The sequence below is a fragment of the Mesoplodon densirostris genome, chromosome 10 (genome assembly GCF_025265405.1).
Source record: "Mesoplodon densirostris isolate mMesDen1 chromosome 10, mMesDen1 primary haplotype, whole genome shotgun sequence".
Lineage (NCBI taxonomy): Eukaryota > Metazoa > Chordata > Mammalia > Artiodactyla > Ziphiidae > Mesoplodon > Mesoplodon densirostris.
In genome coordinates this window covers 72,858,640-72,879,104 of record NC_082670.1, presented here as the reverse complement: position 1 = coordinate 72,879,104, position 20,465 = coordinate 72,858,640, and the positions used below count along the sequence as shown (strand labels likewise).

Below are 20,465 nucleotides of genomic sequence, written 5' to 3'. Positions count from 1 at the left end.
GAAATATTTTCTTAGATCCTGGTAGGTTCTAGGTATAATGGGGCCAATGGGAGAATAAAACAACGGCTCTTCCCTGTCACACAGGGCCGAATAAAGTACTGAGAAGGTATGCAGCCGTTCTAGCTTTGGGCTGGCAGGATCGAGTCTCTCGCTTTTCGCTTCCGCCTTCCTGAGCAGCCAATGAGTACGTAGCAGTTCTCGTTTATGCTAAAAACTACAAACCCCAGAAGTCAACGCGCGGGGCAAACTGCTCACGCGCCAATCAAGACTTGGTGGGCTCCGCCCCTAGAGGCGGAACTTCATTTACCACGCGACTTCGGGCTCGTAGATATTCCTCCGCTCACCCTGGCGTTCTCCTCCCGCCTCCTGCCAGCAAGCCTCGCGCCAAGTCGGGGGACGGGCGCGCGTGCGCGCGCGCAGCTTACGTTGCGAACGAGTGACGCATAATATGTGAACCGCTCCGGAGTCGCGGTCGCGTTGTGTGTGAGTGAAGGGGAGAGAGTGCGGGACCTGAGGCGGCGTGTGTGAGCTGTGGCCGCTGGCGGGGTCAGGGGGGAGCGGCGGAGCCGCCCGGGAAGGTGAGTGGGGAAGGGAGGGAGACGGCTCTGTGGCAGGGCGCGAGGAGACAGGGTGCATGGTCGGTCGGGCGGGAGAGTGGGCGCCGGGCTGGGGGAGGGGCGGCACCTGCCTGGGCCGCCGGCTGGGAGGGGGCGGGCCGGGCTTCCCGGGAGGCTTGGTACGGGGCCTGACAGGACTTTTCATCCTCCAGATTCTTGGCTCGGGGGCGGGGCCTCCACGTTCTTTCTCCAGTCCGCAAAAGAAGCCTCCCAAGAGTAACTCTTCCGCCCGGATTGGGGGGCAAGGGTGTGCCCTCCCCTGTCTTGGGGAGGGGCGCCTCTCATTCCTCTCATCACCTTTTACCTTCCTGTCCTCCCAGTCTTCGTTCCGTACGGGCCGGGGGGTGGGGGTGGGTGTCTCCATCTTCCATGTCGTATGGCCGCCCCCTTCCCATACTGTGTCTCCGCCTCTAGCTCCAGTCACCTGGGCTGGCTCTCTCCTCCCTCGGCCTCGTGCCACCTCCCCTTGCACCCGCCCGGCTCTTGGGTCGGGCGGGGGGGGCGGGTTCTCTGGGCACTCCTCCCCCACCCACACACCCCCGCCCCCATGGTCGAAGGGAGGGGTGGAAGGAGAGGTGTCCGGGTCCTGCAGCTTAGAACCAAACCTTGGAGTGCCCGCCAAGCTTCCCGGGATCCTGTTTCCGGGGGTTACAGTCGTTTTTAACTGGATGTCAGGCATTTGCTTAACTCCCTCTTCCTAGACGGTTTGCGTCTCACTTCCTTTTATTGCACTGTTAGCGCTTGCTTTTGCTTGTGCTGAAAGAAGTAGTTTTGGAGTGTTTGTAGTAGTTCTTTTTGAGTCCCAGATGACTCGTCCTTGACTATGTCACGTTGGCCTCGGTTTTTCCTTACTGTCTTTTCAATGAAGCCTTTTAATTAGTCTACAGGTTTTAATTATTAACAGCATCTTCCTGTTCTGAACGCTTTGTTAATGTACAGAGGGAGGGTTTCATTGGCAGTGTTGTCCTGTAATCTTCTTGTCTCAGTTTACTTTTAAGGTTTTTGTAAGCTTGTATAATTAGACTCTTTAGGAATCGATTTGCTATTCTTCTTGACGCTGTCAAGATTTGGGTTTTGTATATTACACTTATTATCCATTTTCGAGTGGTGATATATTTTTGGATGTAAAGGAAATAATAGATACAGAATTTGGGAACTATGAAGGAAATCCTTTTATGCTCAACATTTCTTGAGTAGTTGCTGAGCACAGTGTTTTACTATGTTTTCTGCTGTACAGTAGTTAAACTTTATTGAGGAATCTGGTGGAATGAACCACATGTTGGTTTGAAGTGATTGAAGTTGGTTTGTTACCAATGTTGTTTCTGTCATGGTCATGGACAGTAATAGAGTATTGTTATACATGATCTAATATGTTACACTAATTATTAGGTAAATTTTATTTGAGGCTCCAAACTTGGGTTTTTTCCCCAGTGGGTTTTTTCCTTTTTTTTTAAAGAAGGGTGCTTACAGGCATTTGTTTCAGAATTGTAACCTTATGGGAATCCTTAACGTGAACTTTTTTTTAGGCTTTGGGATAGTTTTTGCCAAATAGGCCATATAGTATTGTGTATTAGAAGAGAACAGGTTTTATGGATTAACTCAGAAGTTACAAAAGGTAACAAAATAGTGGAAAATGATAGAGCTAGGATAGTAACATATAGTGAAAAAAATCTTTCTTCTACCTTTATCCTTCAGAAGATCAGTTACTTGCCACAAAAGTAATAGTTATTATCCGTTTCTTATATATTCTTCCAGGGACACACACACACACACACACACACACACACACACACACACACAAAAGCAAAGAGTGTTCTTTGCTTTTCTCACTTGACAGTGTACTGAGAGTTGGTCCAAATTAGGAAAGGAAATTCTTATTAGTTTTCTCCTACTTTATTTATTTTTGGCTGGGTTGTGTCTTTGTTGCTGCGCGTGGGCTTTCTCTAGTTGCAGCAAGGTGGGGCTACTCTTTGTCGCGGTGCGTGGGCTTCTCATTGCAGTAGCTTCTCTTGTTGCGGAGCATGGACTCTAGGCGCGCGGGCTTCAGTGGTTGTGGCACTCGGGCTTAGTAGTTGTGCATGGGCTTAGTTGCTCCGCGGCATGTGGGATCTTCCCAGACCAGGGCTTGAACCTGGGTCCCCTGCATTGGCAGGCGGATTCTTAACCACTGTGCCACTAGGGAAGCCCAGGTTGTGAAAATTCAGAATAATGTAAATAAATTACTTAACCAAGTGTCTATCTCATACAGCTATTCAGTAATTGGTAACTATTGTATCACTATTAGACAGGCCATAAACTCTGCATGTAAAATGAAAATGAATGGAAAATGAATACTTATTTATCCATCTAGATTCAACACTTGTTATTAATATTTTGCCATGTTTTCTCTTAGTAGGTAGATGTGGTATATATTTATTTTGTGGAACCATTTGAAAATAAGTTGCAGACATAGCACCCCTAAATACTTTGGCAATCATCCTTCAGGATAAAGACTTTTTTTTGGCCGCATTGCGTGGCTTGCGGGATCTTAGTTCCCCTACCAGGGATCGAACCCGGGGCCCCAGCAGTGAGAGTGCCAAGTCCTAACCACTGGACCATTGGGGAATTCCTTATTTTCTAGTTTTTTGCTTTTGGTCATCCTAGTTGTATGATTGGTATCTCATTGTGGTTTTGTTTTTCATTTCCCTAATGGCTAATGATGTTGAACATCTTTTCATGTACTTGTTGGCCATTTGTATATCTTCATTGGAGAAATATCTGCTCAAGTCCTTTGCCCATTTTTGAATCAGGTTGTTTTGTCATTGTTGAGTTGTAGGAGTTCTTTATATATTATGGATACTAGATCCTTATCAGATATATGATTTGCAAAGATTTTCTCTGTTCTGTGGGTTGTCTTTTCACTTTCTTGATAGTGTACTTTGACGCACAAAAGTTTTAAAAATTGAGGTCCAATTTATCTATTCCCTTGTTGCTTGTACTTTTGATGTCAAATGAAAATCCCTTGCCAATTTCAAAGTCATGAAGATTTACCTCTAAGAGTTTTATAGTTTAAGCTCTTATATTTAAGTCTTTGATTCATTTGGAGGTAGTTTTTGTACATGGTGTGAGGCAAGGGTCTGACTTCATTCCTTTGTATTTGGATATCCAGTTGTCTCAGCACAATTTGTTGAAAGAACATTGGTCTTTCTAGTAATGGTCTATTGGTCTTTCAACAAATTCTTTCCCTGTTGACTGGTTTTGGCCCACTTGTTGAATATCAATTGACCATAAATGTGAGATTTTATTTCTGGACTCTCAATTCTATTGCATTGGTATGTATGTCTTTCCTTATGACAGTACCATACTGTTTTGATGATCGTACTTTGTAGTTTTGAAGTCAAAAGTGTGAATTCTTTAACTTTCTTCTTTTTCAAGATTGTTTTGGTTATTCAGGATCCCTTGCAGTTACATATAAATTTAGGATTGATGTTTGCACTAATGCAAGAAAGGTCATTAGGATTTTGGTAGGGATTGTACTGACGGTTGACCACTTTGGAGAGTATTGCCTTCTTAACAATATTAAGTCTTCTAATCCATGAACATAGGATGTCTTTCCATTTATTTAGGTCTTCTCTAATTTATTCTAGCAGTGTTTTGTAATTTTCCTTGTGGAAGTCTTGTGCCTTTTTGGCTTAAATTGATTCCTTAGCATTTTATTCTTTTTAGTGCTATTTTAAGTGAAATTGTTTTCTTAATTTCATATTGGATTGTTTATTGCTTGTACATAGCAATACAACTAATTTTTGTGTGTTAATCTTGTATCCTGTAACTTTGCTAACTTGTTTATTAACTATAGTTTTTATTTGTAGGTTCTTTAGGACTTACTATATATAGGGTCATGTCGTCTGTGAATAAAGATAATTTTACTTCTTCCTTTCCAACTTGGATGGCTTTTATTTTTCTTGTCTAATTGCTCTGGCTAGAACTCCAGTACAGTGTTTAAGTGGTGAAAGCAGGCATCTTTGTCTTATTTCTGATTTTAGGGGGAAAGCTTTCGGTCTTTCACTATTGACTATAATGTTAGCTGTTGGGTTTTTTTTTTTTTATGGTACGTGGGCCTCTCACTGATGTGGCCTCTCCCGCTGTGGAGCACAGGCTCTGGACGTGCAGGCTCAGCGGCCATGGCTCACAGGCCCAGCCGCTCTGCGGCATGTGGGATCCTCCTGGACCAGGGCACAAACCCGTATCCTCCACATTGGCAGGTGGACTCTCAACCACTGCGCCACCAGGGAAGCCCCCCCCCTTTTTTTTTTTTTACTTAAAAATTTTTTGATCTTGAATTTTACACTTTTTTTGGTCTTTAAGTGCTTAAATAATGTTGAATTATAATTAGCCATACAAGTCAACAGGTTTTTTTTTTTTCTGGCTCATTTTGAATCAGCCTGGTAAGGTATATACCTTTATACTGCCTATCCTGTTTTCCATGTTCCTATTCCCACAGTAGTTTACCTTAGTTTGCACTTGAAGGTAACACCTGGAGCTACATGACAGAAACAGGCTGCAAAGGTGGACAAGGGGAAGTATGTCCCTCTTGCCTTGATAAATCAGTGCCACACACAGAACCCACATTTTCTGAAGCATTATCTTCATTATAGAGCCGTTTGATCCCATCATAGAAGTCATCCACTTCCATTTCCTCTACTTTGCATTTAGCAGAGGTATGCTTGCACCCATTGGCAGCTGTGAGATGATGGTAGAAGGCTGCTGTACCTCTGACTGGCACTTCTGGTTTGCTGTTGTCCTTGGAGAAATCTGGGCCTGGGGCAGAGGAGGGATGTAATCTGAATACTCCTTTGTCACAGGTCACCAGGGTGTGCTTGAGGGGATGGTAGACATAAACGGAATTTAGAGGCAGGGAAGACTGCAGAGTAGAAAGGTGATGTGCCACAAGCTCCCGACAGTGGATCAACTGGGAGGTATCTATCTGTGCTTTCTGAAGCAGTTCAATTGTAAGAGGAAGCCAATCAGGAATGAGTTTCTCCATTTCCAAACTAACCATGGCCAGGGCAAGCATGGATCCTTTGAATTGCAGAAGTTGGAATGTGAAGAAAATCCAATTGTGTGGCTGTGTGAAGATCCCAATTCAACTTATCCAGAATAATTCTCTCCATCCTCAGAATTTCAGATGAAGAACATCCACAGAAACTATCTCTTGCCAACACCTTCAGTACTGGTATTCTCTCATCTTCCTCAACAGTCTTGGCAGCTAGGAAAAAACAGCTGATTGCAATACAGCTCAGGTATTTTGGGTGGGCCTTTACAGTAGCTAAGAACCTGTCCAAAAGACTGCTGGCCAGAGCAAATGTTTCTGGGTAAAGATTGAATTGGTACTTGAGTTTGGCCAGCCACTGAATCACTTCATCTCTCTGGGATGGAGAAACATTCTGATTTGTAGGCATTTTCGGCACATTCACTTTCCACATCTGGGCTTCCCTGGAGATTGCCTTTTCCAACAGGAAAGACAATCTCTGGTTTTCCAACGGCCCTGGAAACTTCATGATATCCTTTGGATCTGCCTGCCACCCAGCTTGATGTAGCTACCTTCTCCTCCTCTTCCTCTTCCTCCTCCTCCTCCCCGGCAGAGCTGTAGGCCTCACAGTGGTGACGAGGGGTCATCCGGGGCCCCGTTACCACCTCATTTTCCTCAGCGCACGGCGATGGGGCGCGCAGGACGAGGACGGGGCCGACTGAGGAGGGAGAAGAGGGGGAACCAGGCTGGAGGGCGCGGGCGCTGGTGCTCCAGCGGGACGCACGGCTGTGGCCTGTGGGTCGGTCAGCGAATTAATTCCATGACGCCCCCGGACCTGAGGCCGCTGCCAGTCCCGCTCCTCCAACTGCCGCCGCTTGTGCCCGGGTAGGGAGGGGGTTCCCTCTCGCCATAGGGTGGCGGGGACCGGGGAGAGGCGGGGGGTGAGACCGGCTCTGCCCCTGCCTGGGGGAAGCGCCTCCGAGGGGAAATGGTGAAAGGGGGGGAAAGGGCGAAAAGGAAAAAAAAGGAAGGGGAAAGGGGGGGAAAATAAGAAAAAACGAGACAGAGGCGCTGCCGCGTCCGCTCGCGGGGAAGACTCTCTTGTGATGTTTTTATCTGTCTTTGGTGTCAGGGTAATGCTGGCTTTATGTAATAAATTAGGAAGTGTCACCCCTCTTCAATTTTTGGAAAAATTTGAGGATTGATCTTAATTCTTCTTTAAATGTTTGGTAGAATGCACCAGTAAAGCCATCTCTCTCTTGCACTTTTAGGATGTGTCTTAAGAGATTAATTTTGCTGTTACCACATATTACTACTTTGCCCAGTCTCTAGGTTTCTTACCTTAGCATAAAATTTTACTGTTGAAAAAAATTGGTTAAATTATTGCCCCTCTCTACCCCCTGGCTAATACTCCTCCAGATTGGCAAGGTCATAAAAATGAGGAAAGACTCAAAAACTGTCAGAGACCAGAGGACACTAGGGAGACATGACAACTAAACGACATGTAGTAGCCTGGATGAGATATTGAAACAGAAAAAGGACGTGAATGGAAAAACTGGTGAAATCTGAATCAAGTCTGGAGTTTAGTTAAGATAATGTACCAGTTTTTGGTTTCTTAATTTTTACACCATATCACTATAAAATAAGATAACATTAGGGGAACCTGAACTGAGTGAGGGGTATATGGGAATTCTCCCTACTATCTTTGCAACTTTTTTTTTTTTAACAAATCTATAATTATTCCTATTAAATTTATTTTTTTGTATTGTTTTGTTTTTTTGCGGTACGCGGGCCTCCCACTGTTGTGGCCTCTCCCGTTGCGGAGCACAGGCTCCGGACGCACAGGCTCAGTGGCCATGGCTCACGGGCCTAGCCGCTCTGCGGCATGTGGGATCTTCCCGGACCGGGGCACGAACCCGTGTCCCCTGCATCGGCAGGCGGACTCTCAACCACTGCGCCACCAGGGAAGCCCTTAAATTTATTTTTAAAAATGCATATATAGTTAGTAGATTGCAGTCAGAAATACAGCCTAGGTCTTCTCAAGTTAAGGTCAGAAATCCATATTAGTTGGTCACATCTGTAGTATATCTTTGGCTAGAAAGACTGAAAATGTGGATTCTTTGTAGAAAAGCATTTTAACTTTTTTTTTTTCTTTTTTGGAAGTATTTGTTCTTTGGAGTCGGGTAGCTCAGGTGACATGAATCACTCTACTATTAGAATTGCGTCAATTTGATTAAAACATAAATGTTTAAAATTTAGAGAATTGGTGGTAAATATATTTCTTTTGGTCTTATGGTAGAAGAGTGAACAATAATCCTAGATGAGCTAGTAATGCCTTTGTGGACTGAAAATTTTTACAGAACAGTTACTGTTTCTGTGAAAATACACGTTTTGCATGGCAGGATTTGACATTTTGATCCTAAGACTGCTTTGGCAAAGAAGTTGATCTGTAAACCATCTAAACGTTTGGGTCTCATTTATTCCTTTTGGAGTCCCTTATAAACCTCTCTTCCCTGTGTGGATGTCACATGTGGCTCCTTCAGAGCCTGTCTCACCTCCCCGTCCTTCTGTACCCCTGGGCTGATCACTCAACCCAGCAAATTTTTCTGCCTTTCTCCAGCCTCTTCTTCTTCCAGAACATCAGCTGTGAGACAGATTAGGAAGGCTGAAGGACGAATGGGTTTATAATATTCTTTCTCAGCTTTCATGTTGGTAATGATATCCACTTCAGTTCTTGATCTGTTGTTAAGAATTAACAGGAATGTGTTGCTTATCTTTCATAGAACTTTCCCTGAAGACTTAGAAGAGCAAAATATTTCTGGGAGTAGTTTTTGCTGTATTCTGTATTTAAAAAAAAAAAAGCCTCAATGGTTTGGACCTCAGAGATCTAGACTTGGGATTATTATACATGTGGTGTATAGGTACAGGTTGTAGAGTTCCTTTGAAACCTTTCGTAAGCTGAAATGACTTGAAGAGGCAATCACCTTAGGACACATCTTGCTCACGGATGCACAGAAATTGAGATAAAGCACAGATGCTTACAGGCACAGTTCAAAGCTGTAGCAGCTTGCTGCTGAGTGTAGTTCCCATGGAAGGAGCTTGGCGGGGCCACTCTCACTGCTTTGGGGTGCACGCTGCCTTTATAATGGCTCGCTGCAAAGCAAACACAGCACTGTTTTTGCTTTTCGCCTTTTTTCGTAAAAGCAGAAGTCCTCTTCAGATTTCTTTGGGTTAACAAAACCAGATACTAGTGTAGTTCTTTCATAAAAATGAAGTGGCATAAAGCGAACTTCTCTGAAAAGCAGGGATACCTGTATGTGTGTTTCTGAGGGGAGAAAGGAACCATAGGTTTTGTCTGCTTCTCGGGAATTCCTGATCCTAGAAAGGTTAAGAATCATGATTTTGATCCAGTACCCTGTCTCATTTGACAGTCTAGCAAACTGAGGTTGAGAGAGATGGAAAGACTTGTCATGACTTGATGAGTATCCAGGCTCCCAATCCTGGGTTTCCCACTGTACCACAAATAAAATTATCTAAAGGGTCCAAGGGTTAAATTTCCCATGCTTTTAGTTATTTCCCTTGCTTGCTCATCCCTTTTTTCCTCCCTCCTCACTTTTCTTTTCATAGGAAGTATGTCAAGTTTATTTGCCTGTGTTCATTTGTGTGTTTGTGTTTTTTTTTTTTTTTTTTTTTTTTTTGCTTCCTTAGGCCAAGTCATGACTACAGTAGCGGTACATGTGGACTCCAAAGCTGAGCTCACTACCCTGCTGGAGCAGTGGGAAAAGGAACATGGCAGTGGGCAGGACATGGTACCTATCCTTACCAGGTATGAACAATTAAGTTTTTTTTTTTAAAAAAAGGAAAAATTGGGAATTCCCTGGCAGTCCACTGCCGTGGGCCCAGGTTCAATCCCTGGTTGGGGAACCAAGATCCTGCAAGCCACACAGCCTGGCCAAAAAAAAAAAGGAAAAATTGGAGCATGTTATAGAACATTTTCACTTTGTGAATTCTTTTTGTTTTTTTTCCATAGAAGTTTTTTAAATGATTGTTAATAAAATATTTGTTTGCAGGAAGAAAAAAATTTCCCCAAAACTAGAAAAGCATTTTTAAAACAATTTTTTAAATTACAATGTTAAACTCATCTCCAGCTCTGTAAAAGTATATGACACGAGATCTTTAAAGTTTCACTGCATTTCAGGATTGTTCTTGGAAAAGATACTCTGCCAGAAAATCAGTGGGGTTATTGGGTCTGACCTTAACAACACTCATTCAGACCCTGCATAAGTGTTGGCATAACGTAGGCCATTAAATAGTTTCTCAAGAGAATAGAATGGGCCTTCAGTAATTCTTTTTCTTCTCTTTTCAGTTCCTCTAGTTTATTCTCACTTCTCAGAGCAAAATAATTTCTGCCTGCCCAGATGAAGCAAAGTGAGAGAGGGGAAGGAAGGAAGGAAGGGAGGAAGGGAGAGAGGGAGGAAAAGAGAGAGAGACAGAAAGGCAGAAGGAAAGAAGGAAGGAAAGAAAGGAGGAAGGAAGGAAGGCTCACTTCATGAATTCTCAATCTATTTTTTTTTCCCTGTCAGAACTAGTCTTTTATCTCTCTACTTCTTGAACCTTTTAAAATTTCTTCCCTTTCCTCTCAGGCCCTTTTGTTGTCATTCTCTTTCCTAGGTTCTTCTCCTGCCAGTGTTTTAGCGCCAAGGTTTTGTTTGTGGTTCTCTTCTCTCCTCACCCTAAGTAGTCTACCTAGATAGTTTCATCTCTGTCCATGATTTAAAAAATTATTCTCATGTGAACTTTCAAATTTCTATTTTCACTTCAGACTCCTCTTTTTAAAAATTTCAGACCCATTTCTCAGCTGATTGGTGTACACATGTTTACCTGGTTATTCCACAGACACCTGAAACATACTGTGTTCAAAATAAAGTTTACCATCTTCATCCTACCTCCCTCTTCATTCACAGTTTGTGCTTTTGTACTCCCTGCCTTGGTGTAAATAGTTATAAACTAAAAACTGAAAACCATTCTCCCTAGTGTATTCCTTTACTAGCACAACTTAGTCACCAAGCCCTGAGGGTTTCTGCTTCCTCTTCTTCCCCATTCCCACTTCTTTTATTAGGTATTGATCATGTCTTGACTGGCTCATTAGACAGTGTGCATTATCCCTCTGTCTGCAGTTTACCCTCTTCTAATATATCATCCCCTTTGCTGAAAGATTTATCATTTTCATACACAGATCTGATTGTCATACCTCAGCTCATAATTCTTCCCTGGCACCCTTTTCCTTCAGAATGAAATGTAATTTAGAGTGGCCTATGAGGCCATTTATGATTTAGTCTGTACTTCCTTTTTCTGCCTCATAGTGTTGTTCTTCAGCGAGGAATAGAACCATATTTTCCAGTGTCTGTGTGCCTTTACACTTGCTGTTTCTTTGGCTTGAAATGCCTTTCCTTGGTATATCTGCCTGGCAAGCTCTAGTCCTTTCAGGAAGCAGTTCAAGAATCATGTCTGTAAATACCATATGATGTCACTTATATGTAAAATCTGAAGTATGACACAAATGTAAAATCTGAAATACGACACAAATGAACCTATCTGTGAAACAGAAATGGAATCATGGACATAGAGAACAGACTGGTGGTTGCCAAGCGGGTTGGGGGAGGGATGGAGTGGGAGGTTGGGATTAGCAGATGTAAGCTTTTATATATAGAATGGATAAACAACCAGGTCCTGCTGTATAGCACAGAGAATTATATTTAATATCCTGTGATAAACCATAATAGAAAAGAATATTTGAAAAAAGAACGTATGTATATGTATATATATGTATAATTGAATCACTGCTGTACAGCAGTAATTAACACAACATTGTAAATCAGCTATACTTCAATTAAAAAAAATCTTCCCCCCATTTTAATTACCAGTTGTATTATAATTATCTTTTTACATGTGTCTCCTCACTAAATTGTAAGTTTTTATTTAAGTCAGGTACTACTCATTTTTATTGGTGTCTCCTTCTGTTTCCTCAGACACTGACTTGCCCAATGCTTGGTACATAATAAACTGTGTGGGACATAATTTTATTGAATGAATGTGTTAAGGAAGAAGAGAACGTGAAAAAAAAAGGCTGGGTTGGGATGCCCATGGTTTTTCTGAGCAGGAAGCCTCTGGAACATGGGACTCTTTAACATGTAATCTGTGATATCATAGCAGAGAAAAAAAACTTTGTTTATGCAATGATCTATTCTCTAGGGATAAAGAGAACTATGATCTTATGAAAGTTTATTAAACAGGGATAAATGCTTTGTTCATAATTGCTCTTGATAGATGGGGAACATGTGAAAGTACAGTTTTTTTTTTTTAGAGAAAGGATTATTGCTGACTGGTGGAAAGTGGATTTTCATTTGTAGAGGCATTGGAGATTAAGAACTATTAATCGCAAGCTACTTGAAGTGCAGCCACAGTGAATTAAAGAATCTTAAGTATTGTGCATTTGATGTGTGTGGATTCTTGATTGATGTACCTTTGAAAGGAGGAGAGAGTCATAAATGGGGATGATAGTGTTAGTGGTAGATTCATTTAATTGCTCAAAAGATATGAAATATAAAGTATTTTTTAATACTTTATTTTCGGGAATTCCCTGGCGGTCCAGTGGTTAGGACTCAGTGCTTCCACTGCTGGGGCCCGTGTTCAATCTCTGGGCAGGGAACTAAGATCCTGCAAGCTGCGTGGTGAGGCCAAAAAAACCCCAAAACCAAAAAAAATTATTTTCAGGATTATTTCATATTAATTATCATATTTGACCCTGAACTTTGTCATTATGCTATGGTATTCAGCAGTGCAAAGCGGAGGGACCCTATCTTCAAGGAGATAACCATCTGGGAGGCAACTAATGGCTCCAAAAAATACATAGTAGTACAAAATAGTATATAATGAAGTGCTAGATTGGCAGTGTGGTTTGTAAATATTCTAGGGGTTAGGAGAATGGAAAGAATTTGAATGAGTCCATTTCTTCTATTCATTCAACAAATGTTTGGGGACCTTTTGTGTGTCAGAACTGTAGGAGACACTTCTCTGAACCTTATTTTCTTCATTTGTCACTAAAAGTATGGGAGCTACATTGTTAAAAGATAGCCATCCTCTGAGCTGCTTGCAAAAGACTATAGGACTTCCCTGGTGGTGCAGTGGTTAAGAATCCGCCTGCAATGCAGGGGACACGGGTTCGATCCCAGGTCTGGGAAGATCCCACGTGCTTCGGAGCAACTAAACCCATGCACCACAACTACTGAGCCTGCGCTCTAGGGCCCGTGTGCTGCAACTACTGAAGCCCGCGCACCTAGAGCCCATGCTCCAGAACAAGAGAGAAGCCACCGCAACGAGAAGCCCGCGCACCACAACAAAGAGTACCCCCCTGCTTGCCGCAGCTAGAGAAAGCCTGTGTGCAGCAACAAAGACCCAACGTGGCCAAAACAAACAAAAAAACAAAACAAAAAAACCCAAAAGACTATAGCCAGGCAGTAGAAAGCTAAGGTAAAAATACTGGGTTTTAACACCAATTCCAGTGGGCTTTCCAGTGTAGGATGTGGTAAAGGTTCCTTGGAACAGGGACTTGAAAGTTGGTAGAATATACCTTGATTGAAAGCAGAGACAAGGTTTTCTAGGAAAAGTTCAAATGTGACTGAAAAATGTACCTAGGGTAGAATGAACTGGGGCATGTTTTTGTGGCAGTGAGGAAATGGGCCCCACCAGAGTGGAGGGTGAATATAAGGTAGGAATGGAAGATAAAGTTATATGGAGCAAGATCTTAAAAAGATCTTTAAGGTTAGACTGGGACTTTAAGAGACAGTAGGATGAATTCAAAGTATAGTTTTTTTTAAACGGGGCAACACTCTTACCATCCTTCAAATTGTGAGTCTCTTAGTTCACTGGCTATTTCCTAAAGTACCTTCACATCTGTCATCCCTCTCACCCTGCAAACTGGCTTCAGTTTGGGTGTTTTGGTGTATTGCATGAAAAGCAAATGAATTTCAGACCTACCTACTCCTTTACTGACTATTTTTTAAAATGATCTTTTGACTATTTTCCTAAGAAAAATGTGCAACTCTATAACTTGATTGACTTTATTTTTGATGTTGTTTTATTTATTATAATTAAGACTTTGACTTAATTTTGTGAAAAAGGACTGGCATTGTGCCAAGCTGTATGAACTTAACCCAGGTTTTGTGGGGTTTTTTTAAATATTATTGAGTTATAATTTATAGTCCACCCACGGTTGCTTGACTGTGGATGTGGAGGGCCAACTGTACTATGCCATTTTATACAAAGGACTTGAGCATTAGAGGATTTTAGTATCCCTGGGAGGTCCTGGAACCAATTCCCTGTGGATACTGAGGGATGGATTGTTTACTTATAAAATCATCACCTAGATCAAATTATAGAACTTGAGTACTACCTCCAGAAGGCTCCCTCCTGCCCCATTGCATCAATATCTACCTTAGATTAATTCGTTTTCTATTTGTTATTGATTCCCAGTTTCCGTAGGAACACCACCTAAATAGCTCTGACTTAAGTTCTGTTTTAAGCAGACTATATATATTAACTTTAGCTTCAGGGAAACTCTGTAAGATAGGGACTGTTATCCTCATTTTACAGATTAGGCGCAGAGAGGTTAAATAACTTGACCGAAGCCACAAACAGGGGAAGAGATATGATTTGAACACTGGCCATCTGGCTCCAGAGTCAATGTTTTTAACTTCTGCTGTGCTATATTGCTTAGTTTCCACTGAAGATACTAGTAGATCTTATAATATGTAATTTAAAATACATTTTATGTGATCATCCTTTGTGGCAAAGAGAGTTTTCATAGTTTAGGGGGAAAGGTAGAAAAGGTACTTTTGAGGCTTGATGGGGAAAAGTATACCAGAGCGGGCGAGAATTTTTGCAGGGAGTTTAACCCTTAAGACTAGAAAGTATGGTTTTGTGGAAATAAAGCATGCAGGAAAATTTGAGTTAGGATAGAGCATCCTAGATACTGGAGAGCATGAAAGCCTTTTATTTGATTGTCATTATAATAGGTTAAAATTTCAGTCCTTAGGGTACTCAGAAAGTGATTTTTCTTATTTCAAAAAAAATGTGTGAATAAAAAAGAACAGTTGATATAATGCAACAACATGGATGACTCAACGTGCTGAGTGAAAGAAGTCAAACATAAAAAGAGTATATGTGGAGCTTCCCTGGTCGTGCAGTGGTTAAGAATCCGCTTGCCAATGCAGGGGACACGGGTTCCATCCCTGTTCCGGGAAGATCCCACATGCCGTGGAGCAACTAAGCCCGTGCGCCACAACTACTGAGCCTGCGCTCTAGAGCCCACGAGCCACAACTACTGAAGCCTGCATGCCTAGAGCCTGTGCTCCGCAGCAAGAGAAGCCCACGCACCACAACGAAGAGTAGCCCCCGCTCGCTGCAACTAGAGAAAGCCCGCACACAGCAGTGAAGACCCAACGCAGCCAAAAGTAAATAAATAAATAAAATAAATTAAAAAAAAAAGAGTATATGTGATTCATTTATATGAAATTGTAGAACAGGCAAAACTAATCTTTAGTGAGAAAAAGTAGGTGAGTGGTTGCTTAGGGCAGGGGTGGGAACCTGGGTGGGTGGAAGAATGTTATAGACTGAGGTAACAGCACCTAGAAAGGCCCTGAAGCAGTTACGAGTTTGGACTCTGAAGAGCAGGGAAGGCCATGTGACTGTAGCTTAATAAAGGAGGGGTGGAAGAGTACAAGAAGTGGTCATAGATGCAGACAAAAGCCAGGTTACTGTAAACCTTGTAGTGCTTGGGTTTAATTTAAGTTGAGGTTAAGTCATTGAAAGTTGGAGGTGTACTGTGTCAGGTCAAGAATGGAAGCAAGAAACAAGGAGACCAGGGAAAAGCCTATTGCAGGTAGTCCAGAAGTTGATAAAGGTGGTCTGGACAAGGGTAGGAGTGGTCAAGATTTAAGGAAATGATTGAAGTCAGGAGATATTTTGTAGGTAGAGCTTATAGGAATTATTGCTGTGGGGGATGGGGAGAAAAGGAAAGTTTTAATGATGACTCCTTGTTTTTGGCTTCTGAGGGGATAGTGCTATTTTTTGAGACAGAAGAGTTGGAGAGAAGAATGAATTTGGGAGTGGAAATTGTTTTATGAGATAGTTGTTTAGATCTTTATGTTTGTTAAGAAAATACCCTTTTTCTAATTTTTTGCTTTTATTTTGTACCTTGATTGTTTAATTGACTGTTGTAGGTAGTGATACATTTTTTTTTGTATGCTTGTCTAGAACTGACCCTGTCTTCTCTTTGTGCTAGGATGTCTGAATTGATTGAAAAAGAAACTGAGGAATATCGTAAGGGGGATCCAGACCCATTTGATGATCGACATCCCGGTGAGACTGTGTTCTCTTAAGCCTGGCTCTAATTTTCTTACAAAAGAAAACTGCTTAGGGCTTCCCTGGTGGCGCAGTGGTTGAGAGTCCGCCTGCCGATGCAGGGGACACGGGTTCGTGCCCGGGTCTGGGAAGATCCCACATGCCGCGGAGCGGCTAGGCCCGTGAGCCGTGGCCACTGAGCCCGCGCACCCGGAGCCTATGCTCCGCAACGGGAGAGGCCACAACAGAGGCCCACGTACCGCAAAAAAAAAACAAACAAACAAAAAACCAAACAAAAAAAAAACTGCTTAATATAAGGAATAGTTTTCAATTGAAATAGAATATATTTGTTAAAATATTGCTCAGGGTGGGGGCAGAGAGGAAAAATAAATTCCTGGAAAAATGGAAATACTTTTAATATTTAGCTATTAAATGGAAGATTACTATTACTAGAAACTAACTTAAAGGAACTAAATTATATAGATATACCTTATTGACTCAGTTGATATGATTACAAAGATTTAAAAAGAGAAAAATGTTCTCTCTTTCTGACTTTTAAACCAAAAGATGTTATCCTCTGTGCCTTCATTCTTCTAACAACAATAATTATCCTTTTACTAACGGGGAGATGTGGTTGAGAATGCATTCAGTGCCTTGCTTTTAGTTATGTAATTGATGCTTGGAACCTTGAATAATGAATGAATGGATTTCTTGATGTCTACTTAAGTGTTCCAACAGCTAAGATATGCCATCTCATGTTAATGTGGTTTTCTTTTGGGCTAATTTAATTAGAGCCATGACAAACCAGCCTGCTTTGGCATGGAATTTGCTATAATACAGAACTGTATGGGACTTGAGACTGCTATTTTATGTTCTCACTAAGGTAGAGTACCAGTGGGCAAAGCTTATGTCGTGTGGGCCCACACTGCATATAAAATTTCTCTTTATAAAACCAGGAGTCCTTTTTGGAGAGAAGAGTCTGAGATTTTGTATGTGGAGAGATAGTGAGATTGAGTGGGACTTATAAAAATAAGAACATTGTATATCCGCCCAAATGTTCCAGGGTTTATTTCGGTTTCTTAGACTTTTATTCCCAAATGTAAGTAAGCTAAGCATTTCAGATTGAGTGTCCAGTTGTTTATGTGATGTTACCTGCTGCTCTTGTCCTAGACATCCCCATTTGTGACTTTGAGAACGGCTATTGAACTCACATCTTCAGTAAGGCAATCAGAGCATGAAATAGTCAGAAAGTGAAAAGAAATTAAGTTAATTCATGGGATTGTGAAAAGAATTAAAGAGATGATCATGCTTAGTGACATTGCCTTGGAAAGGTTAAAATGATAACGAGGAAGAAGGGAGAGAAGAATGCCTTTTTTTTCAGTAGAAATTTAAAGACAGTTTTTTTCCTTCCTAACTCTTATGTTAAGTCATATTTGTCATTAGGCATAATTTCTATTAATAAAAATAGGGGTCACAGTTTCATCTTTTATAAAGAGAGAAAGTTAAGTAATCTGAAGTCCACGTTTGTTTTTATGGTACCATTCTCTAGCTTCTGTTTTTGTGAATTACTTTGGGATATTAATTACAGCTTGGTAAAAACTTTATATTAGCAGCGTATATCTTTTCTTCATCCTAAATTGTATCCTTTGACTAAATTTGCCACTCTGAAAGGAAAATTAAATTGATGATAGCTCTTTTAAAAGCGAACCAGTAATTTTCCCAACCATTAACTAATTCTTTTACATTTAGGCTGTGTGTTGAGTAAGTCCTAAGTTCCTGGCCTCCTTTCTTTCCCCAGGAGCTCAGAAGTTAAGATGACCAAGTTTATTTTATCTTTAGAGTTGGTGATTGCTTGGTGGGATTCCCCCTGTCCCCCAAACCTGGAGTGTCATTACAGGTTTGAGGACACATCTCTGCTGCTGTTGGCATTATAGTTGAGAGACTGGACTGGAGCCTATCTTCTCCAGGCCACTCATCAAAAGAAGCTGTGCTTCCTTCCTTTCTTTGTCTGGGAAGTCATGGGTTTTCATTCTCTTAGGCTCCTTTATGATTCTTTTGTAGACCTTATATACTCTTAGTGATGCTGGTCTGGGTCTAGTGCTCATTTATTTAATTCAGCATTGATGTGTAGGCAATACACTGGGAGATGGGAATGTTAGCAGTGTCTCAAATTTTTTAGTTATTTTTAATTTTAAAGAATGTTCCTTATGAAATCTGATTCATCAAAAGAATCTTTTCTTTGTTTCTGTTAATTTTTGCTGGCCTTTTAATAGTACTTACAACAACCCAGGTGCCTTTCCAGAGGTTTGAGTTGCTTGACTGGGATGACTTACTCATTCCTTTGTTTGTTCCTCCCCTCTTCTTTTGGTAGGTCGAGCTGATCCAGAGTGTATGCTGGGCCACTTGCTGAGAATACTCTTCAAGAATGATGATTTCATGAATGCAGTAGGTTTGCTTCTTACTTTTCTCCAGAGATTATCCTCAGCAGATGCTGTACCTTTATTGTTTTTTTGTAAATAGTCTGTTTTCTCCTGAGGCCTTGACAAAGTTGGGAATAGAGTGGGTAGCTTTTTAAATTTGGCATTGGTTCAATGAAATAGAATAATCATGGACTCCTTTATTACCACAGTCCTGGTTGTGGCCAAGGTGTTTTCTCTTTGGTGTGTACTTTGTTCAGTTGAATATTGGTGAGGGTTCCCAAGGCATCTGTGCTCATTCTGGGGTGAGATGATTTTGAGTTTGGGAATATAGGAGTTCTCTTGGGTTCCTGAATAGAAAAGTAAGAGTGATACATACCGTATGATTCTGCACTGACACTATGGGTGTGTGCATCGGGCATGTGGAGGGAGAGAAAGGTGCCTTATTTAACTCCGGCCTGCTGAGGAGTAAATGAGGGTAAAAAAAAAAAAAAAGTATGTATTACAGCTCCTGAACATAGTAATTATTCAATAAATTGTGACTATTAGGTTTGATTTTGGAGGTGGAATAGCATGATGCTTGAGAGCATGGGCTTTGGGGTCCATGTTTTGGGTTTAAGTGCAGCTCCACTCTTCATTGACATTTTGATCTTTAGGCAACTTAAGCCTCTCCAAGCATTATTTTCTCAAAGCTTTATTTGCCTAATCTATAAAATAGGGATGATAGTTCTTACCTTAAAATGTTTTTGTAATCCTTGAATGAAATTAAGCATGAAAAGTGCTTAGTGCAGAACCTGGCACATGAGGGCTCAGTAATTATTAGCTATTATTTTTATCTGTGTTATATTAATTCCCAATTTTATTTCTTTATCACTGGTGTCTCTTCTCTGCTTCAGATCACTTCCAGCTGCCTTCTAGACGTTCCCACATGGATATTTCCCACAGGCACCTTGAATTCTGCATGTCTAATTGTTTGCCCCACAATCTGTTTCTCTTATGCTCTAGCTCAGTAATGGTGTCCTTTCCTAGCCAGCTGGAAGTTATCCTTTATTCCTCTAAGCCTTCTTATTCAGTGAACTTACAGGTCTTATTGTGCCCTCCCCCTTAACCTTCACAAATCCCTCCACTTCTTTCTGCCCTTGTTGCCAGACCTTAGGTTAGCTACCACCATCTCTCGATACTGCAATAGCCTCTTAATTGGTTTCTCTTCTTATCTTGTCCCAACCCATTCTTTACTTATATCCTGAAAATCTTTATCAAATGCAATAAATGATCATGGCATTCTCTTGCTTAAAATCCATTAGTGCTTTCCCATTGCTCTCGATAAATTTTAAATTTTTTATTTTGGTTTATAAACCCAATCTCATGGCCTCTGTTCTCTCATTTTCTGTTCCTGACCTTTGGCCCTCCTCTCTTTCCCACTCCTCCTTAGCTCTTCCTACTTGTCCTTCATGTTCTCGCTTGGAATCCCTTCCTCTCTAAAGCCTTCTCTGATTCCTTTGCAGAGTTGTTTGGCTTCCTACAGGCTTCTGTAGCATCCTGTACTTATGATACTTGTTTTTCCAACTGTCACCTCTTTTGGATTATGAACCCTTTGATGGTGGGACTGTGTCTTATTCACTGTTGTATACCCAGCAATAGAACACAGTGCCACTTAGAGATCCAGTATTTATTTGATGAGTGCCAAAAGGAAAGTTCTATTGATACATTTATATATATAAAATATAAAACTCAAATTTTTTCATTAACTGTTGTCAAGAATCAGGGAGGGGTGAGGGGAGGCTTATCTTGCCCTGTTTTATCCTTCTGAAAAAGTGTATATGAGGATGGGGGGTGTTTTCTTTGTGATACCCCTTGAGCTTTAATTTCTATGGTTGCTGAGTTGTTTTAGGGGGATTTGACTTTAAAGTGGCAGAAGAAATTATATGGTATTATCATGGCTCAGCAGGATCATAACTATTTCTAATAATTACAGGTTTAATTAGTAATGTTAGGTATAGTCTTCTTTAATACCCTTTAGGC

General features: G+C 41.3%; 2 protein-coding genes across 2 annotated transcripts in view; one reads left to right on the top strand and one right to left on the bottom strand.

Moving 5' to 3' along the window:
* The first annotated feature begins 422 nt into the window (after positions 1 to 422).
* Positions 423 to 20,465, top strand: part of DCAF1 (DDB1 and CUL4 associated factor 1) — a 75,267-nt gene continuing 55,224 nt past the window's right edge. The window contains exons 1-4 of the mRNA XM_060110594.1: positions 423 to 578; positions 9,334 to 9,451; positions 15,968 to 16,044; positions 18,398 to 18,471. Of these exons, the coding sequence (XP_059966577.1) occupies positions 9,342 to 9,451; positions 15,968 to 16,044; positions 18,398 to 18,471 (261 nt within the window). The 5' untranslated portion in view covers positions 423 to 578; positions 9,334 to 9,341. The remainder of the gene's footprint in view (positions 579 to 9,333; positions 9,452 to 15,967; positions 16,045 to 18,397; positions 18,472 to 20,465) is intronic.
* On the bottom strand, positions 5,094 to 6,328 carry LOC132497178 (cyclin-I-like). Its single transcript, XM_060110186.1, is given in 3 exon segments — positions 5,094 to 5,695; positions 5,697 to 6,040; positions 6,198 to 6,328. Coding segments are annotated over 3 exon segments (978 nt in total). The 5' UTR covers positions 6,273 to 6,328; the 3' UTR covers positions 5,094 to 5,136.